Source organism: Prinia subflava, chromosome 22, assembly GCF_021018805.1.
Source record: "Prinia subflava isolate CZ2003 ecotype Zambia chromosome 22, Cam_Psub_1.2, whole genome shotgun sequence".
NCBI lineage: Eukaryota > Metazoa > Chordata > Aves > Passeriformes > Cisticolidae > Prinia > Prinia subflava.
The window spans coordinates 4391763-4413166 of NC_086268.1; the positions used below are offsets into that span (position 1 = coordinate 4391763).

The 21404-nt window shown below is 51.0% G+C and overlaps 1 protein-coding gene across 2 annotated transcripts in view; it reads left to right on the top strand.

The window, feature by feature from the left end:
* Nucleotides 1–21404, top strand: part of OPCML (opioid binding protein/cell adhesion molecule like) — a 297434-nt gene that overhangs the window by 266640 nt on the left and 9390 nt on the right. For both annotated transcript variants that reach the window (XM_063417962.1, XM_063417961.1), the window contains 5 exons: nucleotides 6524–6756; nucleotides 15856–15981; nucleotides 16264–16398; nucleotides 16476–16596; nucleotides 17377–17528. In XM_063417962.1, coding sequence (XP_063274032.1) covers nucleotides 6524–6756; nucleotides 15856–15981; nucleotides 16264–16398; nucleotides 16476–16596; nucleotides 17377–17528 — 767 coding nt within the window. The remainder of the gene's footprint in view (nucleotides 1–6523; nucleotides 6757–15855; nucleotides 15982–16263; nucleotides 16399–16475; nucleotides 16597–17376; nucleotides 17529–21404) is intronic.

Genomic DNA, 21404 nt, shown 5'->3' on the forward strand with positions numbered 1-21404 from the left:
GTACCTGAGCACCTGACCTCGCCTGGCCCCCCTTCCTCTTGCCAGTGATGTTGTCAGGGTGAGGTGTGTCCCCGCAAGCTGGATATAAAAGCAGTGAGGAGTGAAAGAAGGGCTTTGGAGGGAAAGCCTGGCTTGCTTTAACAGAGCTGACTGTTTCTGGATTTGCTCGATGTGGAGCATTAATTCAGAAAATCCCGTGAATGGTTTTGGGGAGAAGATGTGATCCGTCAGTGGGGGCACTGTGCAGCAGCTCACCTCCCTGGCCATCCCTTCCTTCTTCAAGCTATGATTGTTTTCTAAGCCACCTGCAGCACGGCTCTGCCTGTATCAGCTTTAGCATCACTCTGTGCCACCTGCAATGGTACCCAGGTCCACCCCTGCCTCCAGGGGGCTCCGATCCCTCCCTGAGTTAATGTCAGCTCAAGCTTGGCAGCCACCCAGCACCAGGCTCTGCCCTTGCATGCCCTGTGTTGTCTCAGAGGCCACCCAAAGCCCTGCAAATGCTGGATGCAGAGGAGCCAGTGTTTTGTGTGACATGGACCCCTCAGGGACTGTGTAGCAAGCATTGTCTTGACTTCTGATGCCTCTCGCAGACAGCTCCCGCCCTCCTCATCATCTTGTTATCATTCTAATGTCTGGGAGCTGCAGTCATGGACCAAAACACCATTAAACTATCTGAAATGGAGCAACTCGACAGCCTCTGCCCTCACAGGCTTATTATCTTTGCAGATAGATATTTTATATTTAGCAGTCGCTAATGTATCAATTTGGGCTCTGATTTTTCACGGGGAGCAGCTTCTATTCTGGTGCCTGCTGGTGGGCAAGCTGCCACTGCAGGGGAACCACCAGGGACAAAACCTCCCCGGCAAGCCCCGAGCCTTTGGAGAGGACAGAAGGGTCCCATAGCCCTTGGAGGGGGTTGTTTGCAGGGAACAGGTTTTCCAGTGGCCTCGACTGTGTTTGAACAGCACTGGGAGCACTTGGGGAATTGGAGTGGTAGCAGTGGGGGCAGGCAATTAATTAAACTTGCAGAGTGAGAGCCAGTTTGTGTGTGGCTTTGCGGGAGGCATGGCTGAGTGGCGTGCAATGGGGAGGGAGGAATGTTATGGAGAAAAGGAGAACTGCTTGGGCCAGCCAAGCTCTTGTACATCCCATGCTCCTTGTTTTCCTGCAGGGGGTCCGGGTGTGGTGATGGATTGGGACAGGCTGAGGGGTTGGTGAAGGCTGGATGGGAGGTGTTAGTGCTGGGTGACACCACCTGGTGCATCCAGAGTGCTCTCAGGGTGCTGGGGTGGTGTGGGGATGGCGTGGAGCTGTGCTTTATGTTCTCAGGATGCTGGAAGAGTGTGGGGATGGCTTGGAGCTGTTTTCTCTGTTCTCAGGATACTGGGATGGCGTGGGGGTGGCGTGGAGCTGTTCTCTCTGTTCTCAGGATGCTGGAACAGTGTGGGGATGGTGTGGAGCTGTGCTCTCTGTTCTCAGGGTGCTGGGATGGTGTGGAGCTGTGCTCTCTGTTCTCAGGGTGCTGGGATGGTGTGGAGCTGTGCTTTATGTTCTCAGGATGCCGGGATGGTGTAGGGATGGCGTGGAGCTGGGCTCTCTGTTCTCAGGATACTGGGATGGCGTGGAGCTGTGCACTCCACATCCAGCCACCAGGATGGATGGGAGAGAGGGTTCCTCAGAGAGGAGACAGGGTGCCAGTGGACAGGACCATGATGAAAGACAAAGTGCCTTGTGCCCTCCACCCCCAGAATAAGCAGCATGGATGGCAGTGACGGAAGGTCGAGTGGCGCAGTCCTGCCCTCAGGAACTGCAGATGCCATTGTCCCTGCAGATCATGTGGCAGGTTGCATTGTTAGGAGAGGATTAGGGGAGCCGCTGTGTTTTGATGGCCTGCTTCTCATTTGCATCTTGAACGAAGTGGGAGCACAGCCAGGTTCTGTTCTTTTGTGTTTACTTCTGAGGAAATGTGTTTATTTCCGATGATTACAAATAAATCTCCTCTGCCTTTGCTCCAGCCGCACAGAATAAAAAATATCCAGTGCCCCTTAACTGTGTAGCTGGGGCGAATATTGGAAGTGCAGAAATCCCATTAGGAGCCCCCAGCAAATGTAATTAACAATTTCTTCTCAAAGACAAGGGTGTTTGTTCTGCCCCAACAGGTATTTTTTGGCTGGAGGCTTCCCAGGGTGAAACATCATCTGGTCACTGTCGAGGGGCTTCGCTCCCGATCTGGGTGAGCTATTTTAGCCACTGAAAACTGGGTCAGCTGGCAAGTTTGCAACTGGTTTTGGCATCTCCATTTGTCATCCTGACGAGACATGTTACCTACAGGAGAGAGAAGCAGTTTGGGGTTGAAATGCCATAGAGGAGTTTAAAAGTAGAGCATTGTTGGTATGAACAAGGGAACAGGAGATGTTTGAATCCTAGAATCATCAAATATCCTCAGCTGGAAGGGACACCAGGATTAAGGATTTTTAAGTCCACGTGCTGGCTCTGCACTGGACAACCCCAAAAATCCCACAACGTGTCCAAACAGGTTTGGACAACAAATTTGGGTTGATCCATCCCACCAGCCTCTTGACAGGGACAGGGAAGGGTGGTCTTGGCTTTTCAGTAACAAACATATCCCCTGGATTTCTTAGGATGTGCATCAACGTTTTGGGGTCCCATGCATCCCGCTCCTCAGGATATTTTGCACCCATGGAGAGGGTTCTGCAAGGCTTTCTGTTTGTGCACTGTTTATCCCTTCAAATTACTGCCAGAAAACTTGTGCTGACCCTGGACACAGTGTTTCCCTCACCATAGGGGAGGCGTTGAGGGCAGCCCCAGGCTTCTCCCTCATGTTCAGCCGAGTCAGCAGTGCAGGAAAGGTCTGTGACATGGCTGGAGAAGGCAGGGGATGAAGGTAGAGGGTGTTATGGCTCAACCCACACGTAGGAGAGGCACTGTCAGTGTCATTGATGGGGCTGGGAAGGAGCCTGCTGTGGGAGCGATGTGGGGTCTCTCCTAATAGGTGCAGGAGGAGGGAGACAGGCGCTGTGTGCCACCAAACACAAAGAGCACGTCAGCGCAGCTATCTGTATTGTTGACACTAAGTGAAATAATTCCACGGCAAAACTTCAAAATTAGCATTTAAGAATGAGGAATGGGGGCAATTAGAGGGGAAGCGGCGCAGTGCCGGTGCCCCCAGCTCCCACCCTCATGCATCTTCTGACGCTGCCGCGTTCAGGTTCATCGCCCTCGTCTCTGGTGGAGCACTGGGATCCCTGCAGCAGCTCTCGTCCTCCCGCAGAGTGAGGGGATCAGTATGGGTCTCAGGAGATGAGGCCTTCGAGAGCCCACATGTATCATTGTGAGCACTGTGGGGGCCTAGAGCTCCAGCTAAGCCCAACATCCAAAGCTCCCCAGCCACTCTGGAGGAGAGCAGCAGTGGTTGGAGGCAGCTGAAGGGTTACAGATGGTGAAAAGTCTGTGCTCAAAGGCAATGAGGGTGTAAGTGGGATGCAGAGATGGAAGAGCTGATGGGAAGGGTCATGTTGTACAAAGAAGGGATGCATGGGGGAGCTGGGATGTATACTGGGGGCTGACAATAACATTCCCAAGACATTCCCCCTGCCTTGCTGATGGACTTTCTGCAGGTGAACTGCAGAGCCAGGATAAGTTTATTTCCCTCCCATGTGACAGACGCTTTATTGTCTCTTGTCCCTTCTGGACTCGTAAGGCAGTTTCTGGAGAGGGATACGGTGCTTTCAGGTAACTGTTAATGGAGGTTTGTCTTTGGTTTTAATTAGATCCCTTCAAGGGAAAACCTCCTGGCCTGTTTTATTATCCAGCTTTGTCACAGCTTGTCTGCTTTATCTAAACACTTTGCAGAAGTCTCTTTACCTGTTTGCTTACCGGAGACATTATCATAATCCTGGTCAATTGGAAATGGGGAGCAAAGACGGCTCAGCAGACAGGCGAGTGCCATCAGCTTAGCAGCTAATGGAGATCACTTTCCCAGACAGGTAAAGAAGCTGATGAGGTGCTCCTTGTTCCAGGATATCCATCAGTATTCTTTATAGTGCCAACTGCCAGGGCACGGGAGAACTGGCAGTGGGAAGGTGAGGTCAGCTGGGAAGGTGCCTCCAGGAATGCCATGTGCTCTGTGCCAGCTGATGGATGGGGCTTTTCTGCTGGTGGTGGTTCTGACACATTCCCAGGAGGAGCAGCAGGAGGGCTGGTTTTTTGAAGGGGGGTGGTTTGTCTGGTCGTCTGTAGCTGCAGGGGACAGTCTGGGCTCTGGTGGAGAGGAGTGTGATGCTGTTGAAAGCCCAAGGGACTTGTTCCTAAATTAGCTATTGAGTGGCAGTGACTGAAGAGGGGCCTGGAGGGATGGGAAGCAGGAGCCTTTGCCTCCTTGCTCTTGGCATGGGTTTGTTACAGATACCTCCAAGTTGCTGCTGCCTGCTCGTTCACAGTGGTTTTGAGGGCAGTGCCAATCACCAGCACCGTGGGCAGGGGAGGGAGATGCTGTCCTTGCCCTCCCTCCTGTGAGTGTCCACCTGTGGCATCCCTGGGGCATCCCAGAGGTGTGTGGGTACAGCCCTGAGATGTAGATGTGAGCTGTAAATGCAGAACGAACCACCCCAGTCCTCAGGTGTCCTGGAGCAGCCCCAGATCTCCTCGGGAAGCACATCCTGTATGCGCCAGCCGGAGCTGGGCAGCAGCAGTCGAACGCACTCAGCGCCGGCACGAGCGTCTCATCCCTGTCACTTCAAACCCGAGTCCTTGTGCTTCACCCCTAATGAGGGGACCCGAGAGTACCTCGCAGGGCTGTAGTCTGGATATTTATATGAGCGCAGACATGCGAGTTGTCTGTTTTACATATTGCTGCCCTGATTTTTCAGCGCACGCAATGAATAATTTACAGAAGCCGTGTGTAAGTATCTCTTTATTATTCATTATAATGAAGTGAGACAGCAGTAATAGTCCACTAGACTGGAATCCCCCAGGGCCGAACTTAACTCGGCTGTGCTTAGCTCTCCCCCAGTTAATTTGAAGGAAGAGAGGGCTCAGCTTGCCGGCAAGGACAAGGCTGCCTCGGTCCGGCAGAGCCGAGCTGGCGCCGGGGCATGTCTGACACCGGGCTGGCTCCCCTCATGCCGGCGGTGCCGCGGCAGGCATGGAGGAACATCCGTCTTCCCCGGCGTCCCTACGTGATGTGGCTGGCAGAGACGTACAGCTCCTGCAAGGGGAAAATTACTTGTTTGCAGGAGGATATATGGCTCGTTCCTCTGAACTGGGCACCCGGGGGGACCCTCAAACATGCCAAGTATCGCCCCTTCCCCGCGCCCGATTAATAATCTCGATCGAGGTGACGCTCTGCAATCTCAGCAGGGGAGGCATATAACACCCCCACAGCCTGGGCAGGAGAGGTGCTGCAGTGGGGACGAGGACAGGAACAGCCTCCCAGCCCCTCTCTGAATTTACAGGCGTGTGGAGAGGGACTTGCACAAGTTTCTTGATTGACTGTAGGTGCCTTTTCCTACGATCTTGGCTGCACAAAGCTGCGGCAGGTCTGCCACTGCCGGCACTAGCTCACGTCTAGCTTGATTTTCCCTTTTTTTTTTACATGCCAAGAAAAAGCATCTCTTGCCTGGTCCTCAGGTGGCAAAGGTGAAGCTCCCAAGAGATGCTAGGATCTTAATTTAACCAAATGCTGAGAGCTTTTGCTGCAGATAACATGGTAGCAGCAGAGAAGGCCACAAGTAAATAGATGGAGAAGAATCTATCAAAGAGCATGAAAACCCCATGTTTTCCAGGAACATTTTAATTCCCTTCCCCCTCATCCCATTCTTTGCCAAGTGTAACTCACCGCCGTGGACTGGAGCTGCCGAGCTCCTACGTGTCTCAGAGCAGGGAGGGTGGGAGCCAGGCAGGAAATAAATAATGGAAATGACTGCGTTGTGTTTTCAAGGCACTTGTAGGATTTACAGCTGCTTATCCAAATGTTCCCTTCCCTTCCCTGTGTGCTGGCTTGGCCGTCTCCAGCTGTTTCTGTTCTTCCCCTCTCCCTGTGTGTGTGCTGTGGCCCCTGTCCCCAGCAGTAGGGGTGTTTATCACCCCGGGGATGGCTCGAGGGCTGTGCCGACAAGCTGAACTGTCAGCACATTTTACAGCTTCATCTGGAATTCTCAGTGCGCAGCGAAGGCAAGGGGGGCTGTGGAGGTGGGTGAGAAGGAGGATAGAGATGGTCTGCCTGGCTTGCAGAGGTCAAACAATGGGAATTTTCTCTGCGGTTCCCCAGTCGTGTGTAAAAGAAAAAGGGAGGTTTTATTTCTGGCAAACCTGCTGTTTATGTGAAATCTCACATGATGAGGGGATGTTGAAATGGGGAGCACAGCCACGGCACGCAGCACCTCCGTGCTGGCAGAGCTGGGGAGCTGCACTCCCATCCTGCTCCCATTCCTTTTGGGGACCTGGGATGCTCTGTGTGCGTCCTGTTCCGGGTGTGTGACCCTCTGTGTGTCCCCTGCAGGTGTACTGTGGATGACCGGGTGACGCGGGTGGCGTGGCTGAACCGCAGCACCATCCTGTATGCCGGCAATGACAAGTGGTCTATAGACAACCGCGTGGTCATCCTGTCCAACACCAAGACCCAGTACAGCATCAAGATACACAACGTGGACATATACGATGAGGGCCCCTACACCTGCTCTGTGCAGACAGACAATCACCCCAAGACTTCACGCGTCCACCTCATCGTGCAAGGTAGGTCTGAACGTGCCTCGTGCTGTTGCGGCGTGGTTCCATCTGGAAGGCTCCCTGGGCTTGGGAAGGGTTTGGACGCCCTCTCGGTGGTGGAGTTGGAGCCAGCATTAGCTCAGAGGTTGCATGGCATGGGAACAGTGGTGTGGACAAGTGCCCAGCATGCCAGGGAGGAGATGAATGTGCATTGTCCTTGCTGTGTTGTACAGGTGTCACATGGGGGAGAGGACACCTGAGAACTGGCAGTGGGGCTGCTGAGCCCTTCTTTATTCCCCCTTTGCCTGTCCCCTGCTGTGAATTTCACTTTCTCCACTGCTTGGAACCACGTTGCTCAGCTTGCTCTGTCAGGGATTCGTTAGTAGGGTGTTCAAGCACACGTTTGAAGATGCTTCAGGAGAGCCAAAAGCAATGTGCTGCCAGGCACAGAGGAGAAGCAGATCCCGACAGCACAAGGCTCTGTGGTTTGGGAGAGAGGTTGAAATCGCTGTGGGGCCATGAAGAGCTCTTGGCACAGGGCTTCATAGGCAAGTTATCAATACAGCAGATGCTGTTGGGCCCAAAGTCCTGAGGCTGTTCTGATGGGGGATCCAGGTGCTGGCAGATCAGAGGAGTCAGTAGCACTCCGGTGGATGCTGCCTCTGGATTCTTGCGGCTTTGCACCAGCTACTGGCTTTTGTCCGGTCTCTAGATTAATTTTTCAGAGTTAGTGTTAGTTCAGGTTAGATAAAGATAATGAAAGTTTCCTAATCCTCTTAAAGAAGATTTATTTGGCTGAGTAGAAAGCTCTCAGAATACAATAAAGCGTGTATAAAACCAGGACCTAATCTTTCCTTTAATTTCAAACAGCTGATGGGTATTGATTTTGCAATGAGCAAATCTGAAAACTTTCTCAGCCTCGACATGTCTCTGAGAAGCCCCCAACAGAGTTATGCATGTATTTATGTTCTCTTCTCATTGGCTAGAGGCAGGGGTTGATTGTGGTCACCTATCCAACAGGTTTTCTGCCTGGTGATGGTGGGAGTGTGTTGGGAAAGCCCAGACTGTGTGCACCAGGCTGTGGTGAAGGAGGGGAGTGCTCACCTCGGGAAGAGGGGAGTGGAGATCCACTGGAAGCATCCCTTCCTCCCCTTGTTCGGAGCTCTCCCTCTGCTCCTTTTTGAGTTGTGTGCGAGCTGTCCATCTGCGAGGTTTAATCTGTTTATCCTGTCTGCTCTCTAATCGTGCTAATCCATCCAGTCAACACCGGTGAAGTATCCGAGTGCTTTGCACCTAATGAAATCAGGTGAACTGGCAGCGATGCTCAGCACCCGCTGCCCTCACCCTTTTTCCAGGGTGATGCAGGCACTTTCCAGGCGTGGGCAGGTGAAGGTGAGAGAGAGTTTGTGTCCAGAGTGACGGTCTGGTGGTGAGGCATTCCTAACTGTGCTGGGGAAAGTTTTTCTCCTGGTGTGAGCAGGTCCTGTTGAATTGCTCCCACCGCAACGATGACTGTGGCTCTCAGCAGTGTCACTTCTGCACAGCTGGAGGGAAGTGTGTGAGGAACTGGGGGTACAGGCACGGGTCAAGTGGTCCATGCTGAGCAGTGTCTGTACTTCCTTTTCAATATGTTAAGCTCAAACCACATGGTTTGCCCAGCTGAGAAAATCCATCTGTAGGTGCCTTTGATGGTGGTGATGAGAGAGGCAAATCCTCCTGTGCTCTGTTCCCAGTTCAGCCTGAGGAAGAGAAGTTTGTGTGGATGTGCCATAGCAGCCATCCAGTATCTGAAGGAGCCTACAAGGAATTCAATAGGCACTCTTCATCAGGAACTGTAGTTAAAAAGGAATAATGGGTTCAAACTGAAAGAGGAAATTTAGGCTCAATGTAAAGAAGAAATTCCTTCCTGTGAGGCTGGTGAGGCCCTGGCACAGCGTGCTCAGAGAAGCTGTGGCTGCCCCATCCCTAGAAGTATTCAAGGTCAGGTCAGACAGGTTGTGGAGCAACCTGGGATAGTGGAAGATGTCCCTGCCCATGGCAGGGGGGTAGAACAAGATGATCTTTAAGGTCACTTCTGACCCAAGCCATTCTGTCATTCAGCTCCACTGCAGTTCCTTGGTGGCTAAATTGTGCTTTCTGTGAGGGTGAACAACACACAGTCCTTTGCTCAGCGCCGAGAGGAAAGCAGTGATTTCCCAAAGATGGATTTGGTCCTGGCTGTTACTGCAAGCAGAGCACACATTTTACAGGGATGGGAGCAAAGCCCTGTTTCTGGCCTCAAAATTGAGGTTTAGGTCTGTCCTCTGTTTGTTGCCCTCACCATGCCAGCAGGATGGCAAACAAGCAGTAATGGCCAGTTAGAAACTATATTCAGGTCAATTAATTTCTATTTGTATTTTGCAAAACTATAAGTTGGCCGGAGAGAGTATTGATTCTTTGTGCCCATGTTCAATTGGGTTTTAATTGTGCTACTGAGGGGCCCAGCCTTCCCTCCCAGCAACCCAGCAATAAATCTGCCAGGGAATCGCCGTCAACAGTAAATGTGTCTCTTAGTAGCACTATTAATATGTCTCTTGCATTGGTTCATTGCAACAGCCGTTAACAGGGTTTATAAGAGCATAGATGGCAGGAAGCCAGAGGGATTTTTTCATCTCCCTTTTCCTCTTTTTGTCAGGAGCTGCCTCGTGATGAAGGGATGGATGCTTTCAGAGGCATACATGGTGTTTATGGCATGCTGGTGTGTTCTGGGGAGAGTTTGGGATGCAGAGAGAACAGGAATTTAAGCTCACATAAGTAGAGGATGAGCCACCCCATCCTCCTCTTGTCATAAAGGCTGGGGTGGAGCTGAAGTGGGGTGGACCTTGGTGAGCCCTCCTGCCTCTGGGGTGAGCACTGCTTAGGCCACCTCTCAAAGAGGGGGAGAGGGAGAGCTCCTGGGACCTGCAGGCTTGCAAGGTAAGCTGGCACACCTTGATGTCCTCATGCTGCAGGATGGTTTTGGTGTGAGGAGTGTGGTAGACCACAGGCAGGACACAGCCCTGTCTTCGTGGCTTGGGCTGCTTCAGGGTGTACTTCAGCCGGAAACTTGGAGCTCAGGGTTGGTGTTTTGGTGGAGGCTGTGAGCTTGGGATCCCTTCTGGTGGATATTTTGGTGGTGAACATTGGTACTGGCCATCCCTACCTAACAGTGGTCTTTGATATTTCTCAGATATCCTCTGTTTCTGATTCATTTAGAGAACCCTTCCCTGTACTGCCTTAATCCTACTCACCATACTGAAGCCTCTCACAGCTGTTGGCGTTGTTTCTCTTGTTTTTGGTTGGCACAATCCATTTCCCATCTCGGTGTTTGGTATTTTCCTCGCCCTGGGAACCAGGACAGCTTTTGAGGGGCCATGGCCTTCATTTATAGGGTGTGGTTTTGTGGTTTGTTATCCAAATGCACCTAGGGATGCTCTCCTTGAGCTGCTCCTCTCAGAGCAGCACCAGTGCAGATGCAGCTTCTCAGTGAGTGTTTAAAAACCAAACTGAGTCTTCTGTTTTTCCCTTGTGATAACAACTGGCTCCTTAAGGCTCTCAAAGGGCCCCCCCCCCGCTCCCCCACCAAGCCACCCCCATGGAGATCTTTTTCTCCAAAGGGAAAAGGTTGGATGGAAAGTTGCAGCTAGACCCCCATCTCAACCTTCCTTCCTCCCTGAAGAAGCAGAGGATGGCCAAGAGAATGAAAAAGGCAAAATGATGGTGATGCAGGAGCAGTGTGGCAGTGAATTCAAAGACAAAGCAGCCCAGAGAAGATCTGGAAAGAATAGCAAAGTTTGGAGAAGAAAGCAACTAAAGGGGGGGAACAAACAAACAAAAAAATAAAAGGATGAGAAGAAAAACCCAGAGACCCTAGAACAAAGGAAAGAGAGAAGGAAATGTGCACACACAGAAAAGCACCAGAACATCAAAAGGGCAGGAGGCAGCAAAGAGGAGAAATGAAAGAGTAATGAAGGAGTGAAGGCAGGGAGAGGGGGAGGGTCTGGAAGGAGGAAGAGTCAGACTGGCAGGCAGAAAGCAGCACACACTGCCCAGACAGGAACAGTCACTGTCCTTACAGTGCCTGTCATGATGTGCTAACCCAAAATCCCGATGGGAGAACAGGAAAGGGACAGGATGGGGTGTGCCCTACAGCACCCTTGAGCTCCCAGCCTCAAAGCTGCCTGAAACTGGTGAAAAGGAGCCATCAGATGTGCCGCAGGGACCAGCAGCAACAGATGATTAATTACTGCAAAAAAACAAAACTGGGGAAGAGGAGGGAGAACTGGTGAAGTTGTTTCCCCATTATATTTCCGAACAGAAAGAACGTTTTAGCTCGCGCACAAATAGCTCCCTGGGAAGCACTCTCACTTCCTAATTGTTCATAAATTTACTGACAGGTGGTTACACAGTAGGTATAACACTGCGAGTTTCGGTTTTATTGCTTTCCTTGTCTCAACGTGAAAACTTGGAGAAAAAGGATGCACTGCGAGCAGCCGGGCGACTCCGCCTGGCAAAGGGTGCTCGGTGCCTGTATTTCATTTTTGCCATGTTCCTTCCTGTAAAAGGATCCCACAGAGAGTGTTTTACTGGGGGAAGGCTGTGAAAGAGGGTGTTCAAGACCTCAAGCAAAGGGAAAAGGAACATATTAGCAAAGTGGAGTGCCTGTAGAAAAAGTGAGGGCGTGACATGCAGCTTGCTTGGCAGGGAAATTTGACAAAAATAATTCTGTTGACCAAACTGCAGCTTTTAGAAGTGCTTAATCTGTTATTTCAATAAAATCAGCTCTGATGAGCCCCTCAGACTGGGCTGTCACCAGAACAGTTTGATCAGAGATGATTATCATCACTGCCAAATGCAACATGTTGTTAAAACACTTGGTGTCACCTCCTTGCCCCAGTCACTTCCCCCATGCGAACATTGAGGTGCATTTGCACAGAGTGACTCTGTGTCCTCACAGGCATCTCCTGCACCCCAAAAGCAATGAACTGGAGAGAGGGAAAACATCCATTTCCATCTGCCAGCCAGGAGCTGGGTCTCAGGTGCCCCATTTAAGGGCATCAGCCCCAAGCAGGAGCTGTTCCAGGGAAGGTCTCGTATTGCTGGTGCCTTCAGCAGACACACAGGGACTGGAGGAGGTCCTGGTGCCACCCTGCTGTGCTTCTCATCAGTGAAGGAGATGGAAAGCACAGGCAAAATGTGAGCTTTCAGCATATTTGCCTCCTTTGTGCTGACTTTCTGTACGCTAATGAGACCTTGCACAGTGACACCTCTGACAGCCCCATCCTGCCTGTGCCGGGGAGGTTTGTGCAGAGCTGGAGATGCCTGGGGCTACAGGCAGCTGGGGTGCTGGGAAGGGAGGCAGTGCCATCTCCTGCAGGCATCCCTCCCCTGCTAGGGTGACAGTCCCTCTCCCTGCTGGTGACAGCGTCACCTGTCACAGGACACAGCTGGACACTGCAGCTGGAGAGGTGAGGGAGCTGCAGGAACGCTGCATCTCCCCAAAACAGGAGGTGTGTGAGAGGGGATGGAAAGTGAGGTGCCAGACCAGAAGCACAATAGGTGTGACAGGGTCCATGGAGGCTTCAGAGCTCCGAAGCTGAGATGTCCCTCTCTGCTGCCCCAAGCAGAGGTGGAAAAGTGGTGGTTTGAAGAGCCCGTAGTTCTCCACCTGTCATCTCCCCTTATCAGCAGTGTAGGAAGAGCTCTCTTTTAATGGATTAGGAGCTAATGATGTGGAGGAGGGACATCAGTTGCATGTGTCAGCCACCGTGCTCATGCAGCCTCTCCGCTCCGAGGCGTGCAGCAGTAATGATCTGGCAGCTAAAAATAATCCAGGGCCACGGCGGCGAGCGGCTCCGGCAGGGACCGGCGCTCCGGAGCGGCCGGGGGATGAGTCAGCCCGCACACGGCCCTGTGCGTCACCGTCATGTGCAGCCGCTGATCACGCAGCCCTTCCCCAGGTGCTGTTCTTCCCCGCAGGGTTTAGCAGGGAAGAGGCGTCCCTGCCGGCAGTGACCATCCCTCCTCACGCTTGGGTGTCTGCCCTGAGCTTTCCCGTTGCTTTTGCCCCCCAGATGGGACAACAAGTGCAAAGCCACCGCGGGATGGAACACTCCGGGTAGAGTCCTGCAGATATCCCGCGTATCGCGCGTGGCACCACAGGACGTGGCAGTGTCACCAAGGTGTGATCCCATGGCCAGCCCCACAGGGCCCAGGCTGGGAGGCAAGGGCAGGGATGGCACCTCACTGTCCCCACGGGTGGTGGCAGGCGCTGGCACGCGCCCAGGCCCCACGGCGAGCGCGGATGGGCGCATCAGGCGGTGCAGGTCTTGAGTGGTAAAGGAAAGAGATAAATCACGGGGTTATTGTTATTGAATTTAGTGGCATCGCTTTCACATTCAATTTCTCTCGCCGGCTTTGCAAGCAAACAAGAAATTACAGTGTAAATGTATTTTTTGGCTTACCAAACCTTATGCATTAAGTTCCCTGTGATTAATATTACGCAGGGCTGACGAAACCCTCTGCGCGCCGCTTGTCGCTCCGGTGAGACCACGCCGCTCATCGCTTCCTCGGGATTTATTCTTTATTCAATTTGCTTGTAGTTGTAGACTTCTGCGAGGAAGGACTGTGGATAAAAGGGGATAGAGATGGTGTTCTGCACTGTTTTTCCCACTGCAGCTGTGTAGGGCAGAGGGAGGGAAATGTGGAGAAGCAAAGGTAATTCAGGGAAAGGATGCTGTCAGCAGGTAAAGGACTAGGAACAGCACCTACCATCATGCTGGAGGACTGCAAGGAATTAGTGGGACTGCCTGACTTGGGAGGGGACCAAGAAGGATCTACGGGGCATGGGAGAGCCTTTGGAATCCACACCCAGCACTGATCCCGAGCTGTCACTGCCTTGAGACAACTTAGCTTCAGTGGGATGTGCTTGTCAGGGCAGCCATACCTTGGCCATCCCTATCTCATGGTATTGACAGGGTGTGGCTGCAGGCTGGCTTTATCCACACAATCACGTTTGCCACCAAACTCACCCTACCTGCATTCCCAAGTGGCCCCAGTTTCCACCCACTCCTCCCATAGGATTAAATCCTCCCATGGCAAACCAATGTGTCCTTGAGACACCCTCTTTGACAGCCCAGTCAGTGGGATCTATAAAAATGTAATCAAAGTCCTTCAGTGTCCTTCTCCAAGTCCTGGTAACCTCGTAGACAATGATTGCAGTCACGGGTATCGAGCTGCTCAGTGGGGTCCCTGTGCTGTCCATGGGTGTCCCTCCACTGCAATTCCCTGCTGGCTCACAGGGACATTCCTGACTGGATTAGGGCAGGCAGTGGAAGCACAGCCGTGCTTCCCTGGCCTCTGTCTGTTCAGGAAATGCAGGTCCCCACTGTGAGACCTGCTGGCATGTCTGTGTCAGCATCCTTTGCTAAGGGAAGGGCACTCAGGCTGACGTGTGGGTTTGTGTGGCTTGGGGTTTTCTGAATGGGAGCACTGGGACTGTAGTGGTTGTGGGTAGTTGTAATTTTTTCCACAGGAATGAAAGTATTTCTGTGCCCAGGAGGGGGATGGGCTCACATCTGTGCCCAGAGCACCAGTTCCTGCATCTCATTTTGTACTTGTGGTTTGGGACTCAGGGGACAGGAAAGGGATGCCAGCCTTGCACTGGAGGTGGCCAGGAGGGCAAGGATAGAACAATGGCCATGATTTTGCTGATGCTGTGCATCACACCCCATCGCTCTAGTCCAGCATCTGCAGGCAAAAGCACACAAGGAAGAGACAGGCTGCCATCTGGAGCAGGGGTGGCATCCTAAGGTTTCAGCGTCCCCTAATGATGGCAATGTCATCTTGGTCCAAAACTGCTCACGAGCAGACTCAGGAGCAGATGAAAAATGCCCAGTTGTGGGAAGCCTTATCCTGCATGTTCTTGTAGTTTTCCGATGTTCCTGGTACCAGTTTGAGGTGCTGTTACTGGAGGGGAGAGGGGCAAGGATGCTGGTAATATGGATTAGTGTCATCTTGTCTGGGTGAGGAAGGGCCATTTGCAGCCTTCCCAGAGCTCATTGTGGCTGCGCTGTCGGAGCTGGCCAGTTCTGCTCCGAGCGTTAACTACATTTTCCAGCAGTTGCCGGCACACACTTTTCATTTTTGGATTGCTGCTTTCCCCTGAAGGACTCAGACAATCTCCCTCTGCTATAACAGACTGTACTTCTATATTAATGTGTCAAGTTGCTGGGAAATTTACTGCTTTGCAGAACCCATAGGGCTGCAGAGCCCACGCCGCGTCTTTGCCATGGCTCATCCTGCTGTGCCGCCTCTCCCACACCAGGAGAGAGGAGAACCTCCCTGGGAGAGGGGGGAGAGCTTCCCTGGGGGTGTGAGGAGAACCAGGCAGCCCCACTTTCCCTTGCAGGCAGTGCTGGTGTTGGCCACAGTGGTTTTCAGGTGATTGTCCTGGAATCCCAGCACTGCAGGAGAGCCCTGGATGGAAGGGTTGGGCATCTGATGCCACATGGCCCGGGCTTTCAGCATGTTGTGTGCTTGGGAGGGGGCACAGGGCATCCTTCCTGGCATTGCAGGTATGCTGTTTCGTTTGGGGAGGGTTGTTAAATATGGCCTCATTTAATCCCTGGGGAGCAAACCCTTTAGGGGGTTGTGTCCGACAGCCCGGAGCACCAGGTAGCAGCATCGGCAAGCGAGCTTTAATTGCTTTTTGCCATGGCCAGGGATATTTATGGGTACGGAGATTGCCAAGTTATTTATTAGATGGAGTATCTGGGGATAGAGTAATATAAATCACCCTGGCCGGTATTGAAGGAGCAGACGCTCAGTAATTTAAACAGCTTTAATAAATATGCTAAAATATGAGCCTTGTCGCAGGCCATAACGAGAGCTGGTTATCGGGGGCTGGCACAGTGAGTGGACCCCTCCACACCGCAGACCCATGCTTGGCTCCAGTCCAAGACACTGGTTTGGGACCTGCTGACTGGACAGGGCATGGAGTGGACACCAGTATCACACAATGGGACAGGTCCCATGGCTGGGGCCTCCCAGCTGCGCCTGGCAAGCTGGAGTGTTGATGGTGTCTTTGGTGGCCTTTATGTCTTGCAGTGCCCCCCCAGATTGTCAACATCTCCTCGGACATCACCGTGAATGAGGGCAGCAGCGTGACCCTCATGTGCCTGGCCTTTGGGAGACCGGAGCCCACCGTCACGTGGCGGCACCTCTCCGGGAAGGGTGAGCCCTTGCTTGGTGGATGAACTCCCTGGGTCTGAGGAGGGCTTGTTCTGTCCTGTATGGGATGTGTGTTGTCCCCATAGAGGCTGTCAGGGTGGCATTAAAGTGACCCCCAGTCAGAGGTGGTGACATTTTGGTGTGGCCTGGGGATGGGGCTGAGGATGCCTCCTGGGTGAAGGGGATGCCAGATGCCCAGGCAGGGGGTGTCGAGGCGGGGGCACAGGGAAGTGCTGGTGTTGGTGTCCATGGATGACGGTGCCACACGCTCAGTACATCCCCCAGGGCAGACCTTTGTGAGTGAGGACGAGTACCTGGAGATCACAGGCATCACACGGGAGCAGTCCGGCGAGTACGAATGCAGCGCCGTCAACGACGTGGCCTTCCCAGATGTGCGGAAAGTCAAAGTTACTGTCAACTGTGAGTGCAGGGCACAGGGGAGTGTGGGGGGTGGGTGTAGGTGTGGCACAGTATGACACAGCCCCGCGTCTCTGCAGACCCGCCCTACATCTCCAACGCCAAGAACACGGGCGCCTCGGTGGGCCAGAAGGGCATCCTGCAGTGCGAGGCCTCGGCCGTCCCCGTGGCGGAGTTTCAGTGGTTCAAGGAGGACACCAGGTGAGGGGCTGCAGAGGCGGTGGAGGACAGAGGGGCAGCCACAGCCTTGGGGTGACAAGGTGAGAAGGTAACGGGGTGGAAGGGGTGACAGTGCCTGAGGGCATCGTGTGGAAAAAGGCTGGGATCAGCTCATTTTGGTGGGTGCCCAACTAAAGGCTGAGAAAATCCCAGAGTTGTTTCTCGCAGGGATGGTGGCTGTGGGACACATGGGTCTGGCTGGGTTATGGGATGGAGAGTGGGAAGGAGGGTTTGTCTTCAAAACTGGAATGTGTGAGTCCAGTGGAGGAACGGCTGAGGGAGCTGGGGTTGTTCAGCCTGGAAAAAAGGAGACTCAGAGGTGACCTTATCACTCTCTACAACTTCCTGAAGGGTGGGTGTAGCCAGGTGGGGGTTGGCCTCTTTCACCAGGCAGCATTGACAGAACGAGAGGACACAGTCTCAAGCTACATCAAGGGAAATATAGGTTGGACATTAGGAAAAAGTTTTTCACGGAAAGAGTGATAAAGTACTGGAATTGTCTGCCTGGGGAGATGGTGGAGTCACCATCCTGGATGTGTTTAAAAAAACATTGGAAGTGGCACTCAGTGCCATGGTTTAGTCGAGGTCAGGGAACAGGTTGGACTCGATGATCTTGGAGGTCTCTTCCAACCTTGTGATACTGTGACACTGTGAATGTGTGTGGGTGTACAGTGATGTTGGCTGGTGGGAGGCACAGGGGTGCCCAGGGAGGGGCCAGATCCTCCCCGTAGCCCCAGCAGTGCCATCCCCGTTTCTGTGCAGGTTAGCGAACGGGCTGGAGGGCGTGCGGATCGAGAGCAAGGGCCGCCTGTCCACGCTGACCTTCTTCAACGTCTCGGAGAAGGACTACGGCAACTACACGTGCGTGGCCACGAACAAGCTGGGCAACACCAACGCCAGCATCATCCTCTACGGTAGGTGCCGGGGTTTTTTTGGGGTTAGGTGAGATGTCAAGGAGGAATAATAGAAGGAGAGTGAAGAGGAGGCATTTGGAGAGGAGGAGGATGAAGAAGAGCAAGAGGAGGAGGAGGATGAAGAGGAGTTCAAAGAGCACCAATGCAGAGGAGGAGGATGAAGAGAAGGAGGCTGGCAGACGGGCAGTGGTGGAGTGGTGGAGCAGAGCTGGCTGTATTTGGTTTTCCTGGTCCATCGAGGTGCCAAACAGCACAAACCCGAGCAGTGAGGTGCTGCTAGAGGATGCTCAGAGGATGAGATCTGTATCAGCCCGACACTGGGTGCACAGCAGGGTTGGGCAGCAGTTGGCTGAGCCCCGGTGTTGCTGGAGCACAGGTGAGGAGGGAGCCTGGGACAGGTGAGAACGCTCTCCGTGTGCACGGTGTGGGGGTTTTCCTTTTTTTGGGAATCACGCTGTACTGGCAATAGCAGCACGGGTGACGTCAGCCTGGGTGATTCAGGTGGCCAGGGCAGGAGGGTGTTGGGGGAATGGTGTCATCCAGGACAGCTGTCACTGAGGAAGGCTGTGTGTACCTGTGGCGTGTCCCTCTGGCATTCTGACAAGCCCAGAGGGCTGTCACGATCCAAGGGTGGACAGCAGGAGCCTGTCTTCCCTCAGCAGGAGGGAGAGGACGGAAATCAGGTAGCAGGCTCAAGGAGATGTTGAGAGGGAGAAGAGTTTCCACACCAGCTTGGACTTTAGCAGCATCAGGGTGGGCAGTGAGAGCAAAGCTTTGCCCTGTGGTGGGGGCCTGGGGGGTGCTTGGTGATTTGGGGTGGTGGGAGGGGAAAATCTTTGGCTTTGCTTGGGGGGCTGGCTGGCCCGTTCAGGTGTTTTCTGCTCCACTCCGCTCTGTTGTGTTCTGTAGGGCTGTGTTTGGGTGTGGTGAGTGCCAGTCTGTGGTGTTGGGGTAGGGGCTGGTCCAGGCCTTTCTTTTCTAACGAGTTCTCCTCTGCCCTGGCCTGATTTCTTCTCTTTGGGTCAAAGCTCTGGGTTCTCAGTTCCTTCTCCACTGTTCTGATCTGTTCTCTTGTGTTTTACCTTTTCAGTGAAGAAATTTTTCTCAATATCCAGTATAATGCAGTATAGTAGAATAGACTATATATAATATAATACAACACAAATATAATGTAGTGTAGATTATTAATAATATTATATCAATAATACAAATACATAGATATGGAAACAAATACTATTCATATATTATATTTAATGACAGTGTCTTATTGACATATATTATTATAGATGAGCATATTGTTCTTTATTATATATTATATATTATACTCAGAGTATATAAATTATAGAATATCTAGTATACATTACTAGTTTTTATATAATACAAGCTACAACTTATAATGTATATGAGGTATTTTATATATGTAAGGTTTAGGGGTCTAGGAGTTACAGTGGCAGTGCTGAATTGATGGTTGGATTTGATGCTCTTGAAGGTCTCTTCCAACCTTGATGATTCTATGACTCTATATAGTAAATATCATATTTATGATATTTAGTACATTAATAACTACATTAAGTTTCCAATCCAGCTTTCCCAATATCCATTTTTTTTCTGTTTCCTTGTCCTGCTGGCATTCTTACACTTGTTCTTTCTCTGATGTGAGACAAAATAATATCACCTAAGTCTCTTTTTTCCATGGCTTGAAACCAGATAAAGAAAAAGTTGCAGTGCAGGTAACTTCCTCTACTCAGAAGGGGACTGGATTAGGGATTTTTGGTTTTGTTCCAGGCTATCTCATGGTTATCTTTTATTTGACAGCATGTTTTCAGGCAGTTTTCCTTCTCTCAGCAGTTAGTGTTGCTCTTTACACACTCCTCCCGTGACAGCACAGCAATCCTCTCACACCAGTTATTAATTGATGTCAACATGCAGAGAAAACAAAATTTCACCTTGTTGTAATAAATTAATCCCCAAAAAACGTCCAGCAGGCTGAAGTGAAGTAGATTAGAGGTGATTCATTGGTGGCAAAACAGGGATATTAAAAAGCATCCATAAAAAGTGAACTGTAGGAGCCCAATCCTGTAGCCAAGTTTAACAAACTCTCCCTGCCTTGTAGCAACTCCTGTAAGTAATGTCTGTTCAGTGGAATACTAATATTCCTCTAATCCTTGTTTTATATAAGGAAGACTAGGAAAATATTTACTAGTGAGACAGCAAGAAAAAGCCTTAGGAAGGAAAAGTTAGAACTTAAAACGTTCCATTTGTTTTCATGTGGGTATTTACCTGCACCAACACCGAAGCTTAAATTTGACTTTGAAAGGATATTGGCACATCCTTTGGATATTGCTGTGAGAACACTCAGGGACACCTAAAGCTATTTTAATTTCATAACTTTTAATGGAGAAAAAGGCAAACATTCATATTCTGTTTTCCCCGCATCTTTCAAGTGTGTATTGAGTGAAACACTCTGGAGCAGTGAGGAGCAGGCCACGGAGTGAGCTCAAAAAGGAATTTGAGCAGGTGGGATTCCATCCCTCCTCAAGGATTGCGCTTTTTTTCATTTTGTGAACATGTTGTGAAATTCAACAGCTTGTCAGTCAAAACTGCAGATTCTTGGAAACACAGGGGAGAGTGGGAAAGATGGGCTCTGTGGAGAGCTTCTATTTGGGTATGTGCGTGGTGTTTCTTGGACAGTCTCTGCCAGCCCTTGCCAAAGGGGAGAGGAGCACAAGTGGCTGGAAATCTACTAATCCTTTTATTTAAAAAAACTAATGTCTGGGTTCATTTCTTGATGAGCATGTTGCATTTTGTACTTGCTCTTTATATATGGAGATAGGGGAGAAAAAGCACCCAAACCTGGATTTTTACATCTCTTTCAAGTGCAGCATGCCCCTTACCAAAGGAAATTCCCCCGAGCCCCCATTCCAAACTGGGAGCTCTGGGATCTTTCATTGGCCCTTTCCATTGAAGAACTATTGGAATAAAGAGACATGTAAGTATTTTACAAAAGATGCCATCTGCATTTTTCCAATGTTGAGGGTCTCATTTCTAGTATGTAATCTTTGTGATTGATGATTGGGTGAGTTAACTGAATATCAGTTAAAATACCAAGCGTTAGATGTGATTTAAACCAATTATTCTATGGAGAGATAAAATCTTTTCATGCTTTATTGTGCACTCTCTTAAGAATCAGCAGCTTCAGACTAAATACATAAAAAGCAAGGGAAAGCAATTATGTCTTTAAGAATAAGAGCTCTGATTCAATATTTAAAGACTGCTTGACTTAAAACACTTAAAACACAAGTCATAGAATCACAGAATCGTTTGGGCTGGAAGGTGCCTTAAAGCTCATCCAGTTCCACCCCCAGGGTACTCCAAGCCCAAATGTCCAACCTGCCCTTGGACACTTCCAGGGATCCAGGGGCAGCCACAGCTTCTCTGGGCAAGCTGAGTTGCCAGAGCCTCACTACAAATATTAAATATTTGAATTTTGCAAAAAGAGAATCCATGCAAAACATATGCAAAAAAAAAAAACAAAAAAAAAGGTAAGAAATAGCATCTTTGCCCTGTTTACTTATTGCTGTGGAGTGTCTGTGATTGCAGTGATTTTCTGTGTTTATTTGTGCACACAAACTGGTAATCTGACAAACCTAGACGATATTAGGAGTGGAAATTAGTAAGGAGAGGAGAAGGAGGCAGTGCAGTATTCAGGGAGTATAAATCTGAACCAGGTCTTTTGTGCAGGAGAGAAAGTAATTACCCCACATCTATTTTTGTGCATTTCAGGAACTTCGAAGGGCAGGTGAGTCTGCCCAAATGCTCTTTTGTGTCTGCCACCAGCACTGCTTTTCAGGTCAAGGGAGCAGCTCACACCTCATT